Source organism: Aquila chrysaetos, chromosome 16 (assembly GCF_900496995.4).
Source record: "Aquila chrysaetos chrysaetos chromosome 16, bAquChr1.4, whole genome shotgun sequence".
NCBI lineage: Eukaryota > Metazoa > Chordata > Aves > Accipitriformes > Accipitridae > Aquila > Aquila chrysaetos.
The window spans coordinates 1,879,803-1,896,487 of record NC_044019.1 but is presented as its reverse complement, the minus strand read 5'-3'; the positions used below and the strand labels follow the sequence as shown (position 1 = coordinate 1,896,487).

Here is a 16,685-nt window from a genome sequence, read left to right as displayed (position 1 = left end):
TGATGCAGCAGCCACCTTGGCGAAGCACGGGGGTGAGGATCCGGCCGGGCAGGCAGAGCCCGCTGTGGGCTGCCAGCTCTTCCTGCCCAGCCAGAGAAAAACACCCAAGCAAAACAACTGAATAAAGGAGAGGAAAAACACCCCAACCATTGATTAAACAATAACATTAAATGGCAGAATATGATCTTGTTTATTGCTGTAATATGTCGCGTTCTGCCGTGACTCAGGCAGCACTGCAATTTCTAAGGCCATCAACGGTAACTGAGCATTAGCCGGGATGAATAATTAACAATAATTTCATGGCAAATGCACTCATAAGTAACATTAACATTGAACATGCAGCTCGATCTGTTACTGGTTTCGCTTTATTTAGAGGGTGTGATTATTACTTTTTCCATGAGCACCAATAGCCCCCGCGCTCGGTGGCTCTGCTGCAAAGGAAGCGGCACGGGGCGAGGATGCCGTTGCCGTGTCTTTTCGGACCGGGGCCGTTCTCCGTGTCAGGTCATTGCAGTTACTGCCACTTCGCAGCAACGCCTGACCCAATGAACCAGCTCCCACCTGAGACCCTCAGTGGGCAAAGCTGAGCTCCTTCCCACGGCCCACCCTGGGGAAAGGGACCGGCCTGGGTGCGCTGGAGGGGGAGGCAGAGGGACTGCTATGGCCAGAGGGATGCCGAGGGCAGGCCGGGAGGGCAGGGACCGGACCGGCCGTCCCACGAGGGTGGGGATGGTGGAGGAGCCCTGGGGGGATCCCTGCCACCAGCCCGGGACCCTCTGGGCACACGGCAGCATCTTGCGCTGACACCGGTGAGTTTGGAGACCTTTGGGGTAAGAGAGGCAGGCGGTGAAATACAGGTGGATTTCTTCCATCTCTTTTTAAGTGAAGCTGCGCTGATCTCTGCCTTCCTTCTGTCCGCTCTCGTTGCTGTGCTTGCTGGATTATCCACCTGAAAATTTACTTTACTGAAGCCTTTAACGTCAGAGGATACAAGCTGTTCTTTGTGTGCAAGCCATCACCTCTGATTTAAAGAGCTAGGGCTGGGCTGTTTGTTTTCAAGCAAGGTTGGCCGCTCTTGATCAAGGCTGTCCTCGATTAGCAAAACCCTGAGGTGTTCCCCAGCTGCAAGCGCTAATCGCGGCAAAGATGAGACCCAGAGCAACCACCCTGCCCACCTGCCCCACTTCTGCACATCAAAGTGGCAGCCAGAGCTGCTGCCCGTTGCGAGAGACCTGACGATCCAGTTGTCGTTTGTTGTTGTGCTGCTTTATCTCGCCCGGAGCGAGCATTGCAGCCGCTCCGCAAAGCTCTGAGTGTCTTGCACCATCCGGGCTTGGGATCAGCGGCGGCTGGCTGGGCAAATGGGAACGTTTGTCTTGTACTTTCTGATGTGCTTCTGTGCTCTGCACCAAGGGGAGCTGAGGTTGCCCCAGTTGGTGCTGCAGAAATTGGGGGGGGACCTGCCTCCTGGGGAGCGGAGTGCTGGGTTAAGAGACAGGACCGGTGTCAGTGGGAAAGCAAATAAACCGGGGGATGTCATAATAAAAGACGAATATTTCCCAGACTTTGCATCATCATACAGGGAATTGTATTTGCTTGTGGGGTGCCCAGAAGACCCCCTGAATGTGGGGGAGAGGGAACTTAAAACAAACCCATCGCTAACTCCAGCCCGGCCGGGGATGTGGAGGGTCTCACGTGCGCCATGGCACAGGTCGGGGCCTTGTTTCTTCCCTGCCCGAAACTCGCCTGTTTGCTGGGAATTGAAGAGAAACTCTCTGATGTACGTCCAGCGTGCTGGAGCGAGCGGCTGCCCCAACTGCCGGCTCCCAGGCTCCCGTGACTCCCGTGCCCCAGCGCTTGCAGGGGAGGTCTCGTCCCCGGGGACATGGCCCCGGACCGGGACAGCCGGGATGGCCGGGATGCTGTTGGCAGGCAGGGAGCTGGAGATAAAAAAGCAGGGCTGAGTCCCAGCCCCGGCAGGCGGCCGAGTGCTGCCTCCTGCGATGGCCCATTTAAGACCCTTTTAAAGAGACTTTGAGGTCTGATCCTGCTGGTTTGGCAGCCGCCTGCTCCGCTGCTCGGGTTTTTCCTTTATGGAGGACACTGCAAAACACGGGGTGTTTCCATTCCCCACCCAACTGCCTTAGGGAAAATCTTCTGCCCGTGCCGAAAGGCACCTGAACTTTCTCGCCGTGGCTGCATGGCCTCTCCTGAAATTCCAAAATTTCAGGCGAGAGGCTGCTGGGGGGATCTGGCCCCGCTCTTCACCTGGCCCTTACAGGGTTTCACCATGGGGCAGGGAGCTGCTGCCTTTTGCAAGAAATCAGACCTGCCAGTGCTCCTCGCGGTCTTCCCTCTCTCCTGGGTTTTTCATCTCGAAGGCCACAGCCCCCAGATTCCTGCCGGAGCTCCTGCCACGCCGGCTCTCTACAACATAGCTGAAATTCTTGATCCTGCTGATAGGACCGTGCAAAGGCAGCTCCTGGGTGAGGGGAGGCTCCTGGCTGCTCCGGAGCCCTCGCTTCGCTCTTGTCTGGGATGAGGGTGCCCGTGTCTGCCCCCTCCTCCAAGCTCGCCCCGCTCTGCACCCCCAGGCTCCCACGAGGGTTTGCTTTGGGTCCCTTAGGCTCCCATTCCCGTGGCCTCTCCCCGCTGTGTCCCCAGCCTGGCAAGCCCCCACACACTTTATTATTTGACCTCCTGGAGCCAAAAAGCTGCTGGGTGAGCGGCTCCTTGTCTGCCACAAGTGCTGGGAGCGAACCTCTCGGAGCATCGAGCACCCGGCGGGGCTCTTCAAGTGTGTCCCCATGGGAGGGCTGGCTCCGGCGAGGTGCCGCATGGGAAAACGCTTCGGTGTGCTTGGCCCTGGGGCGTGCTGGAGCGATGCCGGGAAAGCCTCCGGGCAGCCGAGAGGCCGGGTAAACCGCGAGCGAGCGGAAACACATTCCTGCCCGGGCCACGTCTGCAGAGGCATGAAATGGGGTTGCTCTGTGGGGGGAGGCTGAGCGGGACACCCGGCTGACCGGGCAGGGAAGGGCTGACTCAGCCTCCCGGGATGCCACCGGTGCTCTGGGGAGAGGGACGGTCCCCTTAGGGACACATCCCAGGTCCCACGAGGACAGGAGTGAAGGCAGCAGGCAGGGCAGGGTCCCACTGCGTGGGGACATCGCTACCGTGCTCTGGCACCCAGTCTGTGCCATTCTTTGGGAAAGGTCTCATCCGGGACGCCCCGGCGTCGGCAGGGCGGTGGTTGCAGGTCGCTGTAGGTTGGAGATACCGATGAGCTGTTGCAAAACTATTACTAAGGCAAAACTATTTAAAAAGTGGGTTATAATTGCATAATTTGTGATTCTTAGCAACAGTTGCTGGCTGACCCATAGCTGGGGGGATGGTGTGAGCCCGGTGCCAGTCCCTGGCCAACCCTGGTCTTGCCCGGGGTTTGCTGCCAGGTTTGCAGTGCCCAGAGCCACCCTTTCAGGGGACGGAGCATCACCTGGCAGGAGCCGCTGGTGTTGCCTGCAGAGGAATCCAGCTCTGTTGATCTCACTGCAGAATTTGACCCGCCTTTGTTGTTCAACCCAAGCGTGTGTGTGCATGTGCGCAGACAAGAACCTCTACAGGAGCTGTTTCCCAGACTCACCCAGTGACTGGGAACAGAACAAACTACCCTTCCCCTCCCCACACACACGCTGCAGACAAAACCTGGGCGCGGAGGAGGGCTGCAGACAGCACAGCTGGGAAAGAGCTTCCCTACCCTGAAAGCTGCCCGGATCCGGCCACCTTCCTCTGGCCCTTTACTGGCTGGGCAGGTACCTCCAGCGCGCCGGGGCAGAGGCGCGGGGTGTCACGGGGTTGCTGGGGACCTGCAGGTTGTGGGGGGACGGACCCCGTGGTGCTAATGGGGTGCAGGTGGGAGATGTGTTACAGCTGGGGCTGCTGTGCCTGCGGTGGCCGAAGGTGGGGACCCCGACATCGCACAGTGCCACGTCGGGACTCCACAGGCTGCGCACCCCGGGGGGGTGATGCAGGGGGCTGGCACGGCGTGGCACCCCGAGCAGCAGGAATGGCCACCCCGGGCTCTGCTCCTCTGTCCCACTGCCCTCCCCAGGGACCGAAAGAGGCTGAGCCCCCCCGGAGAAAGTACACAGCCCCGCTCTGCTGCATTTGCACCCCAGAAGTTGGGTGCTTTCGGGCCCAACGCCCTGCACCCACGTGGGGCAGGACCCGGTGGTGACGCAGCGGGCTGGCATGCCAGGGGCTGGCGAGGGTGCGGGGTTTCACGGGAGGCAAACCGGAGCTGCAGGCAGAGCCGAGCACACCTGGAGCATCGCCCCTGCTCTGCCTGGCTGCCGGCCAGCGCCGGCCAGGCTACGGGGCTCCTACGGCACCGCACACCGCACCCCGGCACGGGTCTCAGCACGGAGCTCACATCCCCATCCCGCCCTGCCATGGCTCCAGGGCTGGAGTTGGCACTGGACTGAGCCAGGCACGTGAGTGCCGGGCAGGTGGGTAGCATTGCCGGCAGGGCGCCGGGGACGGGGCCATGGGCGAATTGGCAGGGTGGTGAGCAGCACCGGCCCTGGGGTCATGCAAGGGCTCCAGGCTCCAGCCTTCGGCACCAGCTTTCGGCTGAGGACGGGAAAGCAGCAGCTCCTCTCTTCCGATTTCAAAGCGAAGGGCCGGGCGGGAGCGCTGCGATTGCTCCCCACCCTGGCTCGCTGCCGCGGGTTTGCTGGGGAGGAGGATCTCCTGGTTTCAGATGGGGCGGTGAGCGAAGAAGGTGCGCGGGTGCAGGCAGAGGCACTGCCCTGGCACTTGGCGCGCGCTGGCACGGGGACCCCAGCTTGGCCCCGCTTGGCTCAGCCACGCTTCTCGGTGCGTCCCCAGGTCAGCAGCGTGAGAGCGTAACGGTGGGTTCGGGACTTGCTGCGGGGTATCCCCGGCCAGGGATCCCTGTGGGCTCCGGGCAGCGCCCCAGGCTCTGTTCCTTCCTTGCAGTCACTGGACGCCTCGCCGCGCCACGCAGCCCTCCCCGGACGAGGGGACCCTGACCGCCCGAGTGCCATCACATCCCCGGCCATGCCCCAAGCTGGGGACTTCCCACCTCGCGGCCCCCGGTGAGCGGGGAAGGAGCCCGAGCCTCCTCCAGGTACGTCTCACAGGGTGCTGGGTCGGCAACGGGCAGCGGCTCCTCGGGAGTGGGAATGCGAGGGCACGGTGCTGATTGACCTGAGTAGCTGGAAAGAAGGAATTAGCGCTTGGGGTTGAATGTAGCTTTCGATCTGGCCTGAAATTGGAGCTGCCCCTTGGCTCCTGGGCTGTCCTGTACTCCCCAGGTGGGCTCTTCAACAGCCAGAAACAAAGCATTTCTCTGAAAAAAACACCATATTTTTCTTACACAAAACGTCTCTTTCAGAAAACGCAGAAATAGAATGTTGGGGCTGGTGGTATTTGGGACATGTTCCCCCTGGAAGCATTTGCCAGCCACGGTGCTGCCTCTCCAGCCCCAGCCCCAACCTGCTGGGCCAGTCGCGGCTCCCGTGGGGCTTCGGCACATTCCTTCTGCCAGAGCCATGCAAGCACCAGGCGCTGCAGACCCGCAGCAGCTCTGCGGGCGCAGCGGGAGCATTCCTGAGGCATGCAAGGAGCTGGCCCGCAGCATCTCCTCGCTGTCGGGCACAGACCCACAAAACTTGGCACTTCCTTGCAAAACCGGACTAATTCTTGCGAAGGTAAAAAGGCTGCAAAAAGTCTCCACGGTGCTTGGCTCTGTCCTTCGAGGGCTCTGATCTTCACCCGCACGCTGCAAACTCCGCTGTGCTCATGTCAGCGGCGGTGTGCGTTACTCAAAGCAACTCCTTAAGAGCCAACGGTGTGGGGACAGACCCACCCCACCGTCCTGTGAAACCTTCTGTCAGACGAGACACCTTTACAGCACCGAGTCAACAGCTGCCAACTCACCTCTGGGTAAAAATCGCCCGGGGTTTGTAAATCCAGGCAGCAGTAAAGCTCTGGGTCGGGCTTAGCGTGCCACCCTCCTCGCATCGGGGCAGCCCCAGGCTGAGCTGCGGAGCCGGTTTGGCCGGCACAGGGCCTCGGGATTGCCGGCAGCGCTGCCGGGAGCGGGGTGCCGGCGACAAGCACCGGACTCTCGCTTTCAGCAGCCCAGCTCTCGCCTCCGCTTGGGCCGCCTCGGGCATCACCTGCGAGAGAGAAAACTGGTCCCTGGCGTGTCCCGGCATCCCAGCTCTGCAGCAGCGCTTCCCCTTCGGCTCTTGGCATTAGCAAAGTATGGCAGCTGGTTTAGCCCATTTTATCCATGTAGAAACTGAGGCTCAGGGAAGGCTGGGACCAAGCCCGAGATCCCCTGGGATCTCCCTAATGGTAAAGGTCCCCATCCATCCCCAAAACGCGCTGGTGCAGGGCACGCAGGGGAGCCTGGCTGAGCCGCATGAAACCCTGGGGAGGAAAGAGGACAAGCCTGGGGAGCGCAGGCCAGGAGCTGTGCTGGTCCGGTGCTGCGCCCCGCGGGGAGCCAGCACCTCGGCAGCCAAGGGGGAGCTGGTAGGGTGCTGGGGATCCATCCCGGCATCCATCAGCATGTGTCCTGTGGGCAGTGGGGCAGAAGGAAGATGCAGTTGGAGATGGAAATGCTCTGCGGGGTCCCTCCCGCCCCCCATCCCAAGGGATGTGCCAGCTCGAGGGCTGGTGTCCACACAAGCCTTTGCTTTGCTGACATGCCAAGCGCCCTGCACAGCCGTCCCGGTCTGCCGTCCGGGCACGGCCTCCCGCTGTTGATCCTGGCCCACTCCAGCAGATTGTGCTGCCAATTTACACCGACGTGCACAATCAGGACGGAGACTTGGTGGCAGGGACTTGGCTGGGAGGCTCATTCCTGATGATAAAGCCTCCATCAGAAGGAAGCGCAGAGAGGTTGAGTCACCCATGACTGTCACCAGGAGAGTGCGGGGCTGGGCTTTACCATCCACGAATGGGATCGTCCCTCTACCCCAAATGAGTATAACGTGGTGAGGGAGAGATTCTGGCAGGTCAATGAGATTAAGTGCAGCAAGAGATGAGCTGGCCCATTGCTGTCTCCCATCGCATCTCTCCACCTGCTGCTTCTGCTGCTGTTTCTCCAGGTCGGGTGACTCTGGTCTCCACCGGCCGCCATGGATTGGAAAACGCTGCAGGCGCTGCTCAGTGGGGTCAACAAGTACTCCACAGCCTTCGGCCGCATCTGGCTCTCTGTGGTCTTTGTCTTCCGCGTGCTGGTCTACGTGGTGGCGGCGGAGCGTGTGTGGGGAGATGAGCAGAAAGATTTTGACTGCAACACACGGCAGCCAGGCTGCACCAACGTCTGCTACGACCACTTCTTCCCCATCTCCCACATTCGCCTCTGGGCCCTACAGCTGATCTTTGTCACTTGCCCTTCCCTCCTGGTCATCATGCATGTGGCCTACCGGGAGGACCGCGAAAAGAAGAATCGGGAGAAGAACGGGGAGAATTGCCCTAAGCTCTACAGCAACACGGGCAAGAAGCATGGTGGGCTGTGGTGGACCTACCTGCTCAGTCTCTTCTTCAAGCTTATCATAGAGATCCTGTTCCTCTACCTCCTCCACAAGATGTGGGACAGCTTCGACTTGCCAAGGCTGGTCAAGTGCTCCAACGTGGAGCCCTGCCCCAACACTGTAGACTGCTACATCGCTCGGCCAACCGAGAAAAGAGTCTTCACCTATTTCATGGTCGGAGCCTCCTCCATCTGCATCGTCCTCACCGTCTGTGAGATCTTCTACCTCATCTTCAAGCGGGTTGTGCGGAGCACGCGGAAGTGGAAGAACTCCACCAAGCGCTCCGTCAGCTACAGCAAGGCCTCCACCTGCCAGTGCCACCTCAAGACGGAGAAGGACAAGTCCCAGACTAGGTGTGTGGCAGCTCTGCGGGCCTCGGCTCCCAATCTGAGCGCAGTCTGACAGGGTGCTGGGAGGGGAAGAGGGAGGGAGACGTGTCCGGGGATGGCTGGCCCCAGAGGTGGCCACTGGTGATGCCACCACCAGACTCTTCATCCAGGACCTCAATGGCTCTAAAGGGGAGTGGGACACATCCATGGGAACTCTCCTGCTTGGGGCCGTAGGGATGTCCCCAGGTGTCCCAACGGCATGGGCAAGCTCAGTGGCAGGTGGGTGCTGGCTGCCCATGGGCATGCCTGAGGGTGTCTGTTCTTTCCACAGAGGAGAGGAGCTGTGAGCTCACCCATCCCAGCTGGCTCGCCTTCCCCTTGGCCCACCAGCTTTTCAAGCCTGCCAAGTCCCCCAACCCTCGAGAGTCAACCCATGTGACAAATGACTAAACCCAACCAACTAAAGTCCCCCGAGAGAGGGCCATAGGTGCCCGAGCAGATGCAGGTAAGGCGAGGGCAGCCCCGGAGCTCTGCTGGCTGCACACAGCGGTACCGCAGGGCTTGTACATCACACCAACGCAGACGCCGTGCACGACTCTGCCGAGCAGCCAGCCCCGCCGCGGCAGCCAGCGCTGTACGGCCTGGCAGCGAGCCCAGCCAAGAGCTGCAGGGATGAAGCCATCGATCTGGGAGGGTACACGGGACGGGCTGGCGGGAGGGAGCATGGGGGCTTCCGTGTCCCAACAGCTTCTCTTGGGTCCTCCAGCTCTGCTGCTCCCATGCTGGGTATGAATGCATCGGTTGGTGCCCAGTCAGGGCTGGCGTCACCCAGCGTGGTGACAGTCGTCCTGGCTCCCTGTGCCTTGCACATGCACAGTCCCAAGCACTGTTTCATCTTCCTTTCCAAAGAAATGCTGGGCTCAGTGCTGTGGCCAGAGCCCTCTTCATGCATCCAAAGTAATTACAGAGGAGCAGGGCTCCAGGCTGTTGCCAACTGCTTGGTTGGCCCAGTTTGCCAGTACTGGGGCAGGAGCAGCTTTCTGCCTTTGCTCATGCAAGCACCGTGCCGGTGTCCTGCCCAAATGCCCTTGCTGGCTCTGCTGCTTCCCTCAGTGCCTTTGCATCCCCCCTTGCCTTGGATGGACGTCACGCACAGCACGAGATACGGATCCAAAAGGCCAATAAACACCATGTTGTTTGTAGACACTGGGATCTGCTCTGCACGCTGTAAATCGGGGGGACTGGTGAGGGCAGAAGAAATGGATTTGCAGAGGTTCCCCAGGATCCCTGGCCGGGTGCTCCCCACTCCCGCCCGAGCCAGGGCACCGCGGGTCGAGCCCCAGGGCTGGCGTGCCCAGCGTCCGCCCGCTCCACCTCCTCCTGCCTTGTCACGCATCGTTAAACTTTAATTCGCCAGAACCGCATGCTGGCCCCCAAGGAAATCAAGCACGGATCAGCATCAATTATTTACTAAACTTTGATAAATATTACAATAAATAGAAATGATTTCCATTTAATCTCCCCTTAAGCAGCACTACGCGGAGGGTCTGCTGGCGCTCTGGCCAGCCGTGTTTCCAGCTCTGCTCGGCTCACCCGTGCTTCCCCAGAGCCACGAGTGTGTCGCCGTGCGTGCCACCACAGCCGGGGCTCGTGCCGCTGTGAAAGGCTGTGACGGCGATGCCCACGCTGTCGTGAGGGTGACATGTCTCTGTGCCAGGACACAGAAATAGTGCTTCCAGCATGGGCTGCTCCTTTGGGCACCCCAGCACCGCATCACCTCTGTCACCTATGGTGCTAGCCCTGGGCACGGGGCACCCTGTGCCGGAGGAAAGATGCTCCAGAAGGTCGAACAGCACAAGGTCTCTGACTGGGAAGCGGCTCTGGCACCAGCGTGGGGGTCTGCTCTGGGACACCCGCACGGCTCACTGGGGACCCGTGGCTGGTGTGGGTGAAGTCCATGCTGGGCACGGTCTTCCTGGTGGGTAAAGCAATGTGGGAGCCGCCACATCCGCAAGTGAGGGCAGCTCTGGTTCCTTTGTAGTTTTGGAGCAGCTCCCCAGAGGCGATCACTTCCACCCGTCGAGGGCTGGTGGGGTGCAGAGCATCCCTGGGGACAGGCACCAAGGGGGGGCTCGCTGTAGCAGCAGACACAACCCAGAGGCAGTGGGAAGCGGTATTCACGGGGGGCCGGCTGGGAGATGGGCACCGGGCTCCGCAGCACCCTGGTGCCACGGCCTTGGGCAGCACGAGGGCGTTACCTGAAGCACGGCAATTATTTGATATTAAACATAACAATGCTGTTCCGGCTCTGCCCTCTGCTCAGCCCCGGCACTGTCTGTGAGGAGGAAATGCCACGTCTCGGTGCGGGAGAGGCGGCAGCTCCCAGTTGTGTGTGCGGACTGGCCTAGTTTCTGGTTTCGAGAGCCCAAGACCCCCCCGGCCCCGGCTGGCCCCACGCAGCCCATGCCAAGCGTGCCAGCCCTTCGTGGCCGCTGCAGGACAGTGACTGGGGACACACACAAGGGTTTTGCCCCCCGACCCCCCCCGAAGCCAGCAGGACTTAAGCCTCTGCATAAAATATCAGCATCTGCCCCCCCCCCCCCAGCTGCGGTGCCTCCGCTGCCGCCCGTCTGAGCCCCCCCGACAGCAAAGCTCCGCTTAAAACCCGGTGGCGGGTCCCGGCCCCCGGATCCCCGGTGCAGCTCGGCCCGGGAGCCGGCGGGGGACGCGGGGCCGGGGCAGCGCCGGGCTCCGGTGTGGCTCCAGGGCTCCGGTGTGGCTCCAGGGCTCCGGTGTGGCTCCAGGGCTCCGGTGTGGCTCCAGCACCACCCAGCGCCCGTCGCACCGCACGGACGCGCGGCGCGGGGGGACCCGCCGAGCGCCGGAGCGGGCAGGGGACGGAGCATCCCCGGGGACACCCCACCGCACACCCCCGGGGCATCTCGCCCCGGACCCGGTCTCCCCCGCTGCCCCCCCCCCCCGCCGCCCGCGGTGCGGGCACTAAAAGGGCGGCGGTTTTAGGGGCGCGCAGTGGGGTGACTTGCTCAGGGTCCCACGCGTGGGCAGGGTCCCTATACCCCCCCCGGGTGGGTCCCTCTCCCGCTCAGCGGTGGCGGAGCCGCAGCCGGGGACGAGCGGGCAGGGAAAGCCGGGCTTCCCACCCCGGCTACGGCCCCCGCTCTTCACGGGGGTCCCGGCTGTCCCGGGGGGTCCCGGCCGTCCCCGGGGGTCCCGGGCGGGCGGTGCTCCGTGGACCCCCCCCCCCCCCCCACTCGGGCCGCCCCCTCGGCCGGGGGCAGCGGGACGGGGCGGCCCCGCACACCTGCGGGACGGCGCTAAGCCCCGGCCCCCGGTTTCCTGCCCGCGCTCCTCCCCCGGTTCCCCCGGGCCCCGCACGGCCAAAGCCGCCCGGTCCGGCCCGGCCGCTCACACCCAGCGCGGCCCGAGCCAGGCGGGACGTGCCCGGCGCGGCGGAGGTGAGTGAGGGCTCCCCGGGACCCCCGGCGGCTGCGGCTTCCCCGGGGACACCCCGCTTGGGGACAGCGGCGGGGACAGCACCCGCATCGGAACACCCCTCTCGCCCCACCGCGGCTGGGTGTCCCTTTAACGGCCCAGCTGGCACCTCCGCCCGCTTAATTGGCAGAGGTTAATTAGTGGCCAGGGCTGCGGCCGCTTCCTCTCTCCCAGCTGGGCTGCGGGGCTGAGCTCCGGTGGGGCGGGATGCGGGCTGGGCTCGCCGGCAGGCCGGGGGTGAGGCTGAGGGGTCCCCGGACCGGCATCTCGGGTCTGCGTGTGGTGAGTGGTCTCGGGGGTCCCCAGGCTGGGGAAAACCCTGGGCGAGGGGGAACGTGCTGGAGTGCCATCACCCCGCAGCAAGGGAGCCGGCTGGAGACTGTCCCATCGGTTTGGGGTGAGCCCTGAATGGGTGTCGGGGTGGCTGCTGTACCCCGGGGGTCTGTACTCCCCTCGCCACGACCCTGCCGCTCTCTCCTTTGGTAAAGCTGGGGCAGCGGGCTGTAGGAGAGGCAAATCTGGGCTGCTCCTGCGAGCCCCCGCCGTGCACCCTCTCTGGCTGCCGTGACCCTGATCTCCCAAGGCAGCCCCAAACCTGCTGGCCAGTGAGCCCTTCGCTGCGGGCTCTGTCCTGGGATGCCGGGACAGCCACGAGCCGTGGGTGCTGCGGAGGGAGGTGAATCCCTGCGCTGCCTCTTCTCCCCGAGCCCCATGTTTCCACACCGGGCAGCGGGGTGCAGGAGGAGCACTCCTGCGCTCAGAAATGCTGCCTGGCTCCCTCCCTCAGGTGTGGGATGTTCCTCAGGGGGTTTGCTGGGACCCTCTGCAGAGCAGCCGTGTCCCAAGAAAGCATGGGGCTTAGGTGGCCCCATCCGCCCTGTGCTCTCTAGTATGGAAACAGAGAATTGACTTGGCTCCCCTTCCTTTTCCATTGGCAGAGGCACGAGGCTCCCTAGAAGATGGGCGACTGGGGTTTCCTGGAGAAACTGCTGGACCAAGTCCAGGAGCACTCGACTGTGATCGGGAAGATCTGGCTCACCGTGCTTTTCATCTTCCGCATCCTCATCCTGGGCTTGGCCGGGGAGTCTGTATGGGGGGACGAGCAGTCAGATTTCGTGTGCAACACCAAGCAGCCGGGCTGCACCAATGTCTGCTATGACAAAGCCTTCCCCATCTCCCACATCCGCTACTGGGTGCTCCAGTTCCTCTTTGTCAGCACCCCAACCCTGATTTACCTTGGCCACGTTGTCTATCTCTCCCGGAAGGAAGAGAAGCTGAAGCAACAGGAGAGCGAGCTTCGGGCTATCCACAGCAAGGACCCGAAGATCGAGCAGGCCCTGGCGGCCGTGGAGAAGAAGATGTCCAAGATCTACGTGACGGAGGACGGGCGGCTCAAGATCCGAGGGGCGCTGATGTGGACGTACATCATCAGTGTGATCTGCAAAAGCATCTTTGAGGCTGGCTTCCTCGTTGGCCAGTGGTATCTGTACGGCTTCTCCATGGTGCCCCGCTACGTGTGCAAGAGGGACCCCTGCCCTCATCAGGTAGACTGCTTCATCTCCCGCCCTACCGAGAAGAGCATCTTCATCATCTTCATGCTGGTGATGGGCCTGATCTCCTTAATCCTGAACCTCCTGGAGCTCTTCCACCTCTGCTGCAAGAACCTGCTTAGCAACATCAAGAAGGTGTCGGGGCCGGCCGGCCCCAGCCGGGATGCCTTTGCCGATGACATGGTCTCGGGTCCCTACACACCCAAGCATTACCCCTTCCTGCCCATGGCCGAGAGCCACACGCCGCCCTACCAGGCCTACAACAAGCTCTCCAGCGAGCAGAACTGGGCCAACTTCCACAACGAGGAGAACCTGGCACTGGGCAGCGGCAGCAGGGCCCTGTCGGACCCCTATGCCCCCAGGGCTGCCGAAGCCCCCACCCCAGAGGAGAAGCTATGCAGCCGGCCCGGGAGCTCAGCCTCCAAAAAGCAGTATGTCTAGTGCCGGGGCTGGCCCCGGCCGGCCGAGGGGACCTTCCTTGGTCCCTCGTGCCTGCAAAGGTGCTGGCCGCAGGCAGGCAGCTGCCTCCTGCCTGGTGCTGTGCCGTACGGACGGGCCCCGCTCCGGAGGCTGTGCCCGCGGAGACCTGCCTGCTCCGGGATGCGATGCTCGGGAGCGGGGCTGAGTGTCACCCTGGAGCGGAGCCTTCGCTCTCTCCTGTTTTCCCCACAGACCCTGCAAGGAAGGAAACTGCGGAAAGTTCCCCGGGATGTCGCGTCCCGCGTGCCTCTCCGTGGGAAAGGGAGAAATCTCTGGAGCCACGCGGCTGGGAACGGGCTGTCCCCGGGGCCGTGGCGGGAGGCTGCTGCCCCTCGGGAGCTGCAGCTCGGCCGGACCCCGGAGCTTGCCGGAGCCCCCGCCGGCGTGAGAGCCGGGCGTGCGGCCGTGGGAAGCCACTCGCCTCCAGCCTCCACATGGAACGGGCTGAGCCCGGGAGGGCTGGGGGGGAGCTGGGCTGATGGGTCCTGGCCACCAGCCCTGTCCTGTTCCTCTGACCCCGGCAGGGAGCCAACGGGGCCAGCGGCTCCTGCCTGGGGTTTGCCGCAGGAGCTGCCCCTTCCCTGCAGGGCATGGCGGGGGGATTAAGCCAGCGGCAGATCTCAGTCGGGGCTCTGCGGTGACCGGCTGATCCCGATGGCTGCAGGGTCACCGCTCCGGTGCCCTGGGAGTGCGAAGCCCCCCCCCCCGCCTCCTGGCCCTGGATCCTTTCCCATGTGGTGTGTGTCTCTAAGTTATTTTTAACCTGCTGGCCTGAGTATGGAGCTTTCTGCCTTAAAGGTGCAGTCGTGCGGGGGATTTGGGGAGCTGTGTCCAGCCTGGGTCACGCACCCTCCAGCCCTATGGTTCTGGGGGAAGAATTAGCCTAGCAACTGCTGGTTTGGGGGGTTATTGGTTTTATTACTTTGCACTAGTCCTCTCCTGCTGTGGGCTGAGGTGCTGGGGAGGGGTGTGTGTGGAAGAACGAACTGCCACAGCGAGAGCAGTTGCCCCAACTTCCCCAGCCCACTGGTGCTGTGAAAGGGGGAGGTCCTGCCATTACTGAGGGGCTGTGGGTCCTGCGTGACCCAGGCACAAGTGTGGAATGCAGACATTATTCCTCAATGCTGTTTCCTTCCCCCCTTGGCAGACTCAGTGTTGCATCTTGTTGAATAAAGTCGGATGAAAGAAAAAAGTGAAGTGTGGTGTGACTGTGCTTCATGCATCTGCCTTGGGGAGGGTGGGTAAGGGTTTGGGGCCGAGGGAGAAGGAAGCTGCTGCCCCATGGGCGATGGGGCTGGGCTGAAGGGGAGCACGGGCACCCTCTGAGCTCCAGTTGTGCTGCTGGTGCCACTCACCCCCTGAAGGCACAAACCTCCCTGCTATAGTGTCCTGTCCCCTTGAGCCCAGCCTTGGCCCAGGGCTGGTGCAGGCTCTGGGTGACCCAAAGCAGGACTCGGCCCCTCTCCTCATGTCCCGGCTCTGCTGCAGATAAACCCAGTGGAAGCTGTGGAGCTGCTCGTGGCTGCATAATAGGTGGAAATGAGCAGCAGATAAAGGCACACAATGCGGCTGGGGCTGTTGTTTAGTTTGTACAGCCAAGCCAGCCCGGAGCAGAACCTGCTCTCGGCCGAGGGCCTCTTCAGCAAGGGTGGGACAGGCTAAAAATACCCTGGAGAAAATGAAATATGGGTGATACGGGGTGATATCGCTGCCATCGGCCACTGGAGGAAGTGAAGAGGGAGGCACCCGCCTGTGCTGCCCTTGGGGCAGAGCCTGGGCTGGCGGCTGAGCCTGCCCTTGGCTCCCCTCCCTGCTGGGGATGGGGGGGGCAAAAATCCCCTGGGGTGGGGGTCTGGGGTGCACGCTGTCAGCCCTCGCCTGCGCCCTCCATGAGGATGCTGGGGCAGATCCCCTCTGGAGGGACGCTGCCCTGCTCCCACCATCTCCGGAGGGACCCTACCCTGCTCTCACTGTTACCCAGTGGGGACCCCCCCCGGGGAACCCCAGTGCAATGGGGGACCACAGCCCAGTGCTCACCGGGCATCAGCAGAGCTGCAAAGCCCTGAAGCGCTGTGGCTTTCTGGGGAGAGCAGGCTGGCGCGCTCGGCCAGGAGGAAATGCCCGTGTGAAAGGTAACGGTGCAGCCGTGCGGTGTGTTTACCCGCCGGCAGCGCTCCCCCGCTCGCCTCCCCTCTCCTGGGCTGATATTTTTGTTGGCGCCGGGGGAGCATCACGCTTTTCCGAACGGCCCTGCAAGGTGGTAAACAAGACGGCCGAAGAGCCCCCTTGCCTGGACGCGGTGCCCGGCCGCGGGCGCTGAGCAAACACAGCTCCACGTCCCGCTATTGTTCCCGTGTTGTGACAAGGCGGCTCGGGGGCGGCCGGCGTGACCCCCACGCCGCCGGGACCTGCCCGCGGCACACGCCAACAACAACAGCGAGGGGTTCACCTGCGCGGCGGGGCCGCGGAGGGGGTGGCAGCGGGGGCCGGTGCTGGCAGCAGCCCCCCAGAAGGCGGGCAGGAGGCCCTTAGGCAAATAAAAGTTTGCAGCTGATAAGGGCGCGGGCTGGCCCGGTGAAGCCCTTTGGCACAGCGTGGGGACAGATAGTGGCCGGACGGACACGTATGGCCTTTCTCACACCTCCGCGCTCCCTCCTGAGTAAACAGGCCCCTCCGGTCCCTTTCTGGGAATGGCACTTGCTCCCACAACACCCGGCCCTGTACCATGAAGCTGAGCCCTGCGGTGGCACGGGCAGCCTGGGGGCTGCGGTGAGGGGCTCCCCATGGGCACCCCCAAGACCCAGCTCCGGGTCCAGCTCTGGGATAACGGGCAGCAAGCAGAGCCCCGAGTGTGTGCCAGGATGCGCAGGCACCGGGACCCACCGCAGCTGCCCAGCCGGGAAGGCGGAGAGCCCTGGGCATCGCCATGGGGTGGGAGCACCACGGGACTGTTCCCATGGCCACTCACAGGCTGTGACCCCCCGCGCTGGGAGTTTGGGGGGGGGGGGGCAGCTTTTGTACCCCTCACCTAAGAGCCTTGTGGGCTTTATCCCAACCCAAGGCACAGCCGCAGCCCTCCAGAACTATCTGGGGGGGGAGAGAGCTGCCTGCCTGCACTGTGCCGTGGTGCAGGAGCCAGGCTGCCTTGCTCAGCAGGGTGCAGGCAGCACCGTGGGGCTGCTCCCGCATCCTCAGCTCCTGGAAGAACACGAGTGTCCAAAGAGGGATGTGGCGTGGCCGAA

General features: G+C 63.0%; 2 protein-coding genes across 8 annotated transcripts; both read left to right on the top strand.

Annotated features, from left to right (window-relative positions):
* The first annotated feature begins 3,653 nt into the window (after positions 1 to 3,653).
* On the top strand, positions 3,654 to 8,339 carry GJB3 (gap junction protein beta 3). 5 transcript variants are annotated; one of them, XM_030040026.1, is made up of 4 exons: positions 3,654 to 3,809; positions 4,999 to 5,149; positions 7,143 to 7,924; positions 8,232 to 8,339. In XM_030040026.1, exons 3-4 carry the CDS (start codon positions 7,173 to 7,175, stop codon positions 8,245 to 8,247), a joined length of 768 nt encoding a protein of 255 aa, XP_029895886.1. In that variant the 5' UTR covers positions 3,654 to 3,809; positions 4,999 to 5,149; positions 7,143 to 7,172; the 3' UTR covers positions 8,248 to 8,339. The 5 variants fall into 5 exon arrangements, with proteins under 5 accessions (XP_029895886.1, XP_029895882.1, XP_029895883.1 ...); XM_030040022.1 differs by lacking the exon at positions 8,232 to 8,339 and having other exon boundaries at positions 7,143 to 7,973; XM_030040023.1 differs by lacking the exons at positions 3,654 to 3,809; positions 8,232 to 8,339 and adding an exon at positions 4,287 to 4,505 and having other exon boundaries at positions 7,143 to 7,973.
* Positions 8,340 to 11,266: 2,927 nt separating this feature from the next.
* On the top strand, positions 11,267 to 14,689 carry GJA4 (gap junction protein alpha 4). 3 transcript variants are annotated; one of them, XM_030039871.2, is made up of 2 exons: positions 11,267 to 11,376; positions 12,352 to 14,689. In XM_030039871.2, exon 2 carries the CDS (start codon positions 12,373 to 12,375, stop codon positions 13,402 to 13,404), a length of 1,032 nt encoding a protein of 343 aa, XP_029895731.1. In that variant the 5' UTR covers positions 11,267 to 11,376; positions 12,352 to 12,372; the 3' UTR covers positions 13,405 to 14,689. The 3 variants fall into 3 exon arrangements, with proteins under 3 accessions (XP_029895731.1, XP_029895733.1, XP_029895732.1); XM_030039873.2 differs by lacking the exon at positions 11,267 to 11,376 and adding an exon at positions 11,657 to 11,695; XM_030039872.2 differs by lacking the exon at positions 11,267 to 11,376 and adding an exon at positions 11,716 to 11,810.
* Positions 14,690 to 16,685: the final 1,996 nt, after the last annotated feature.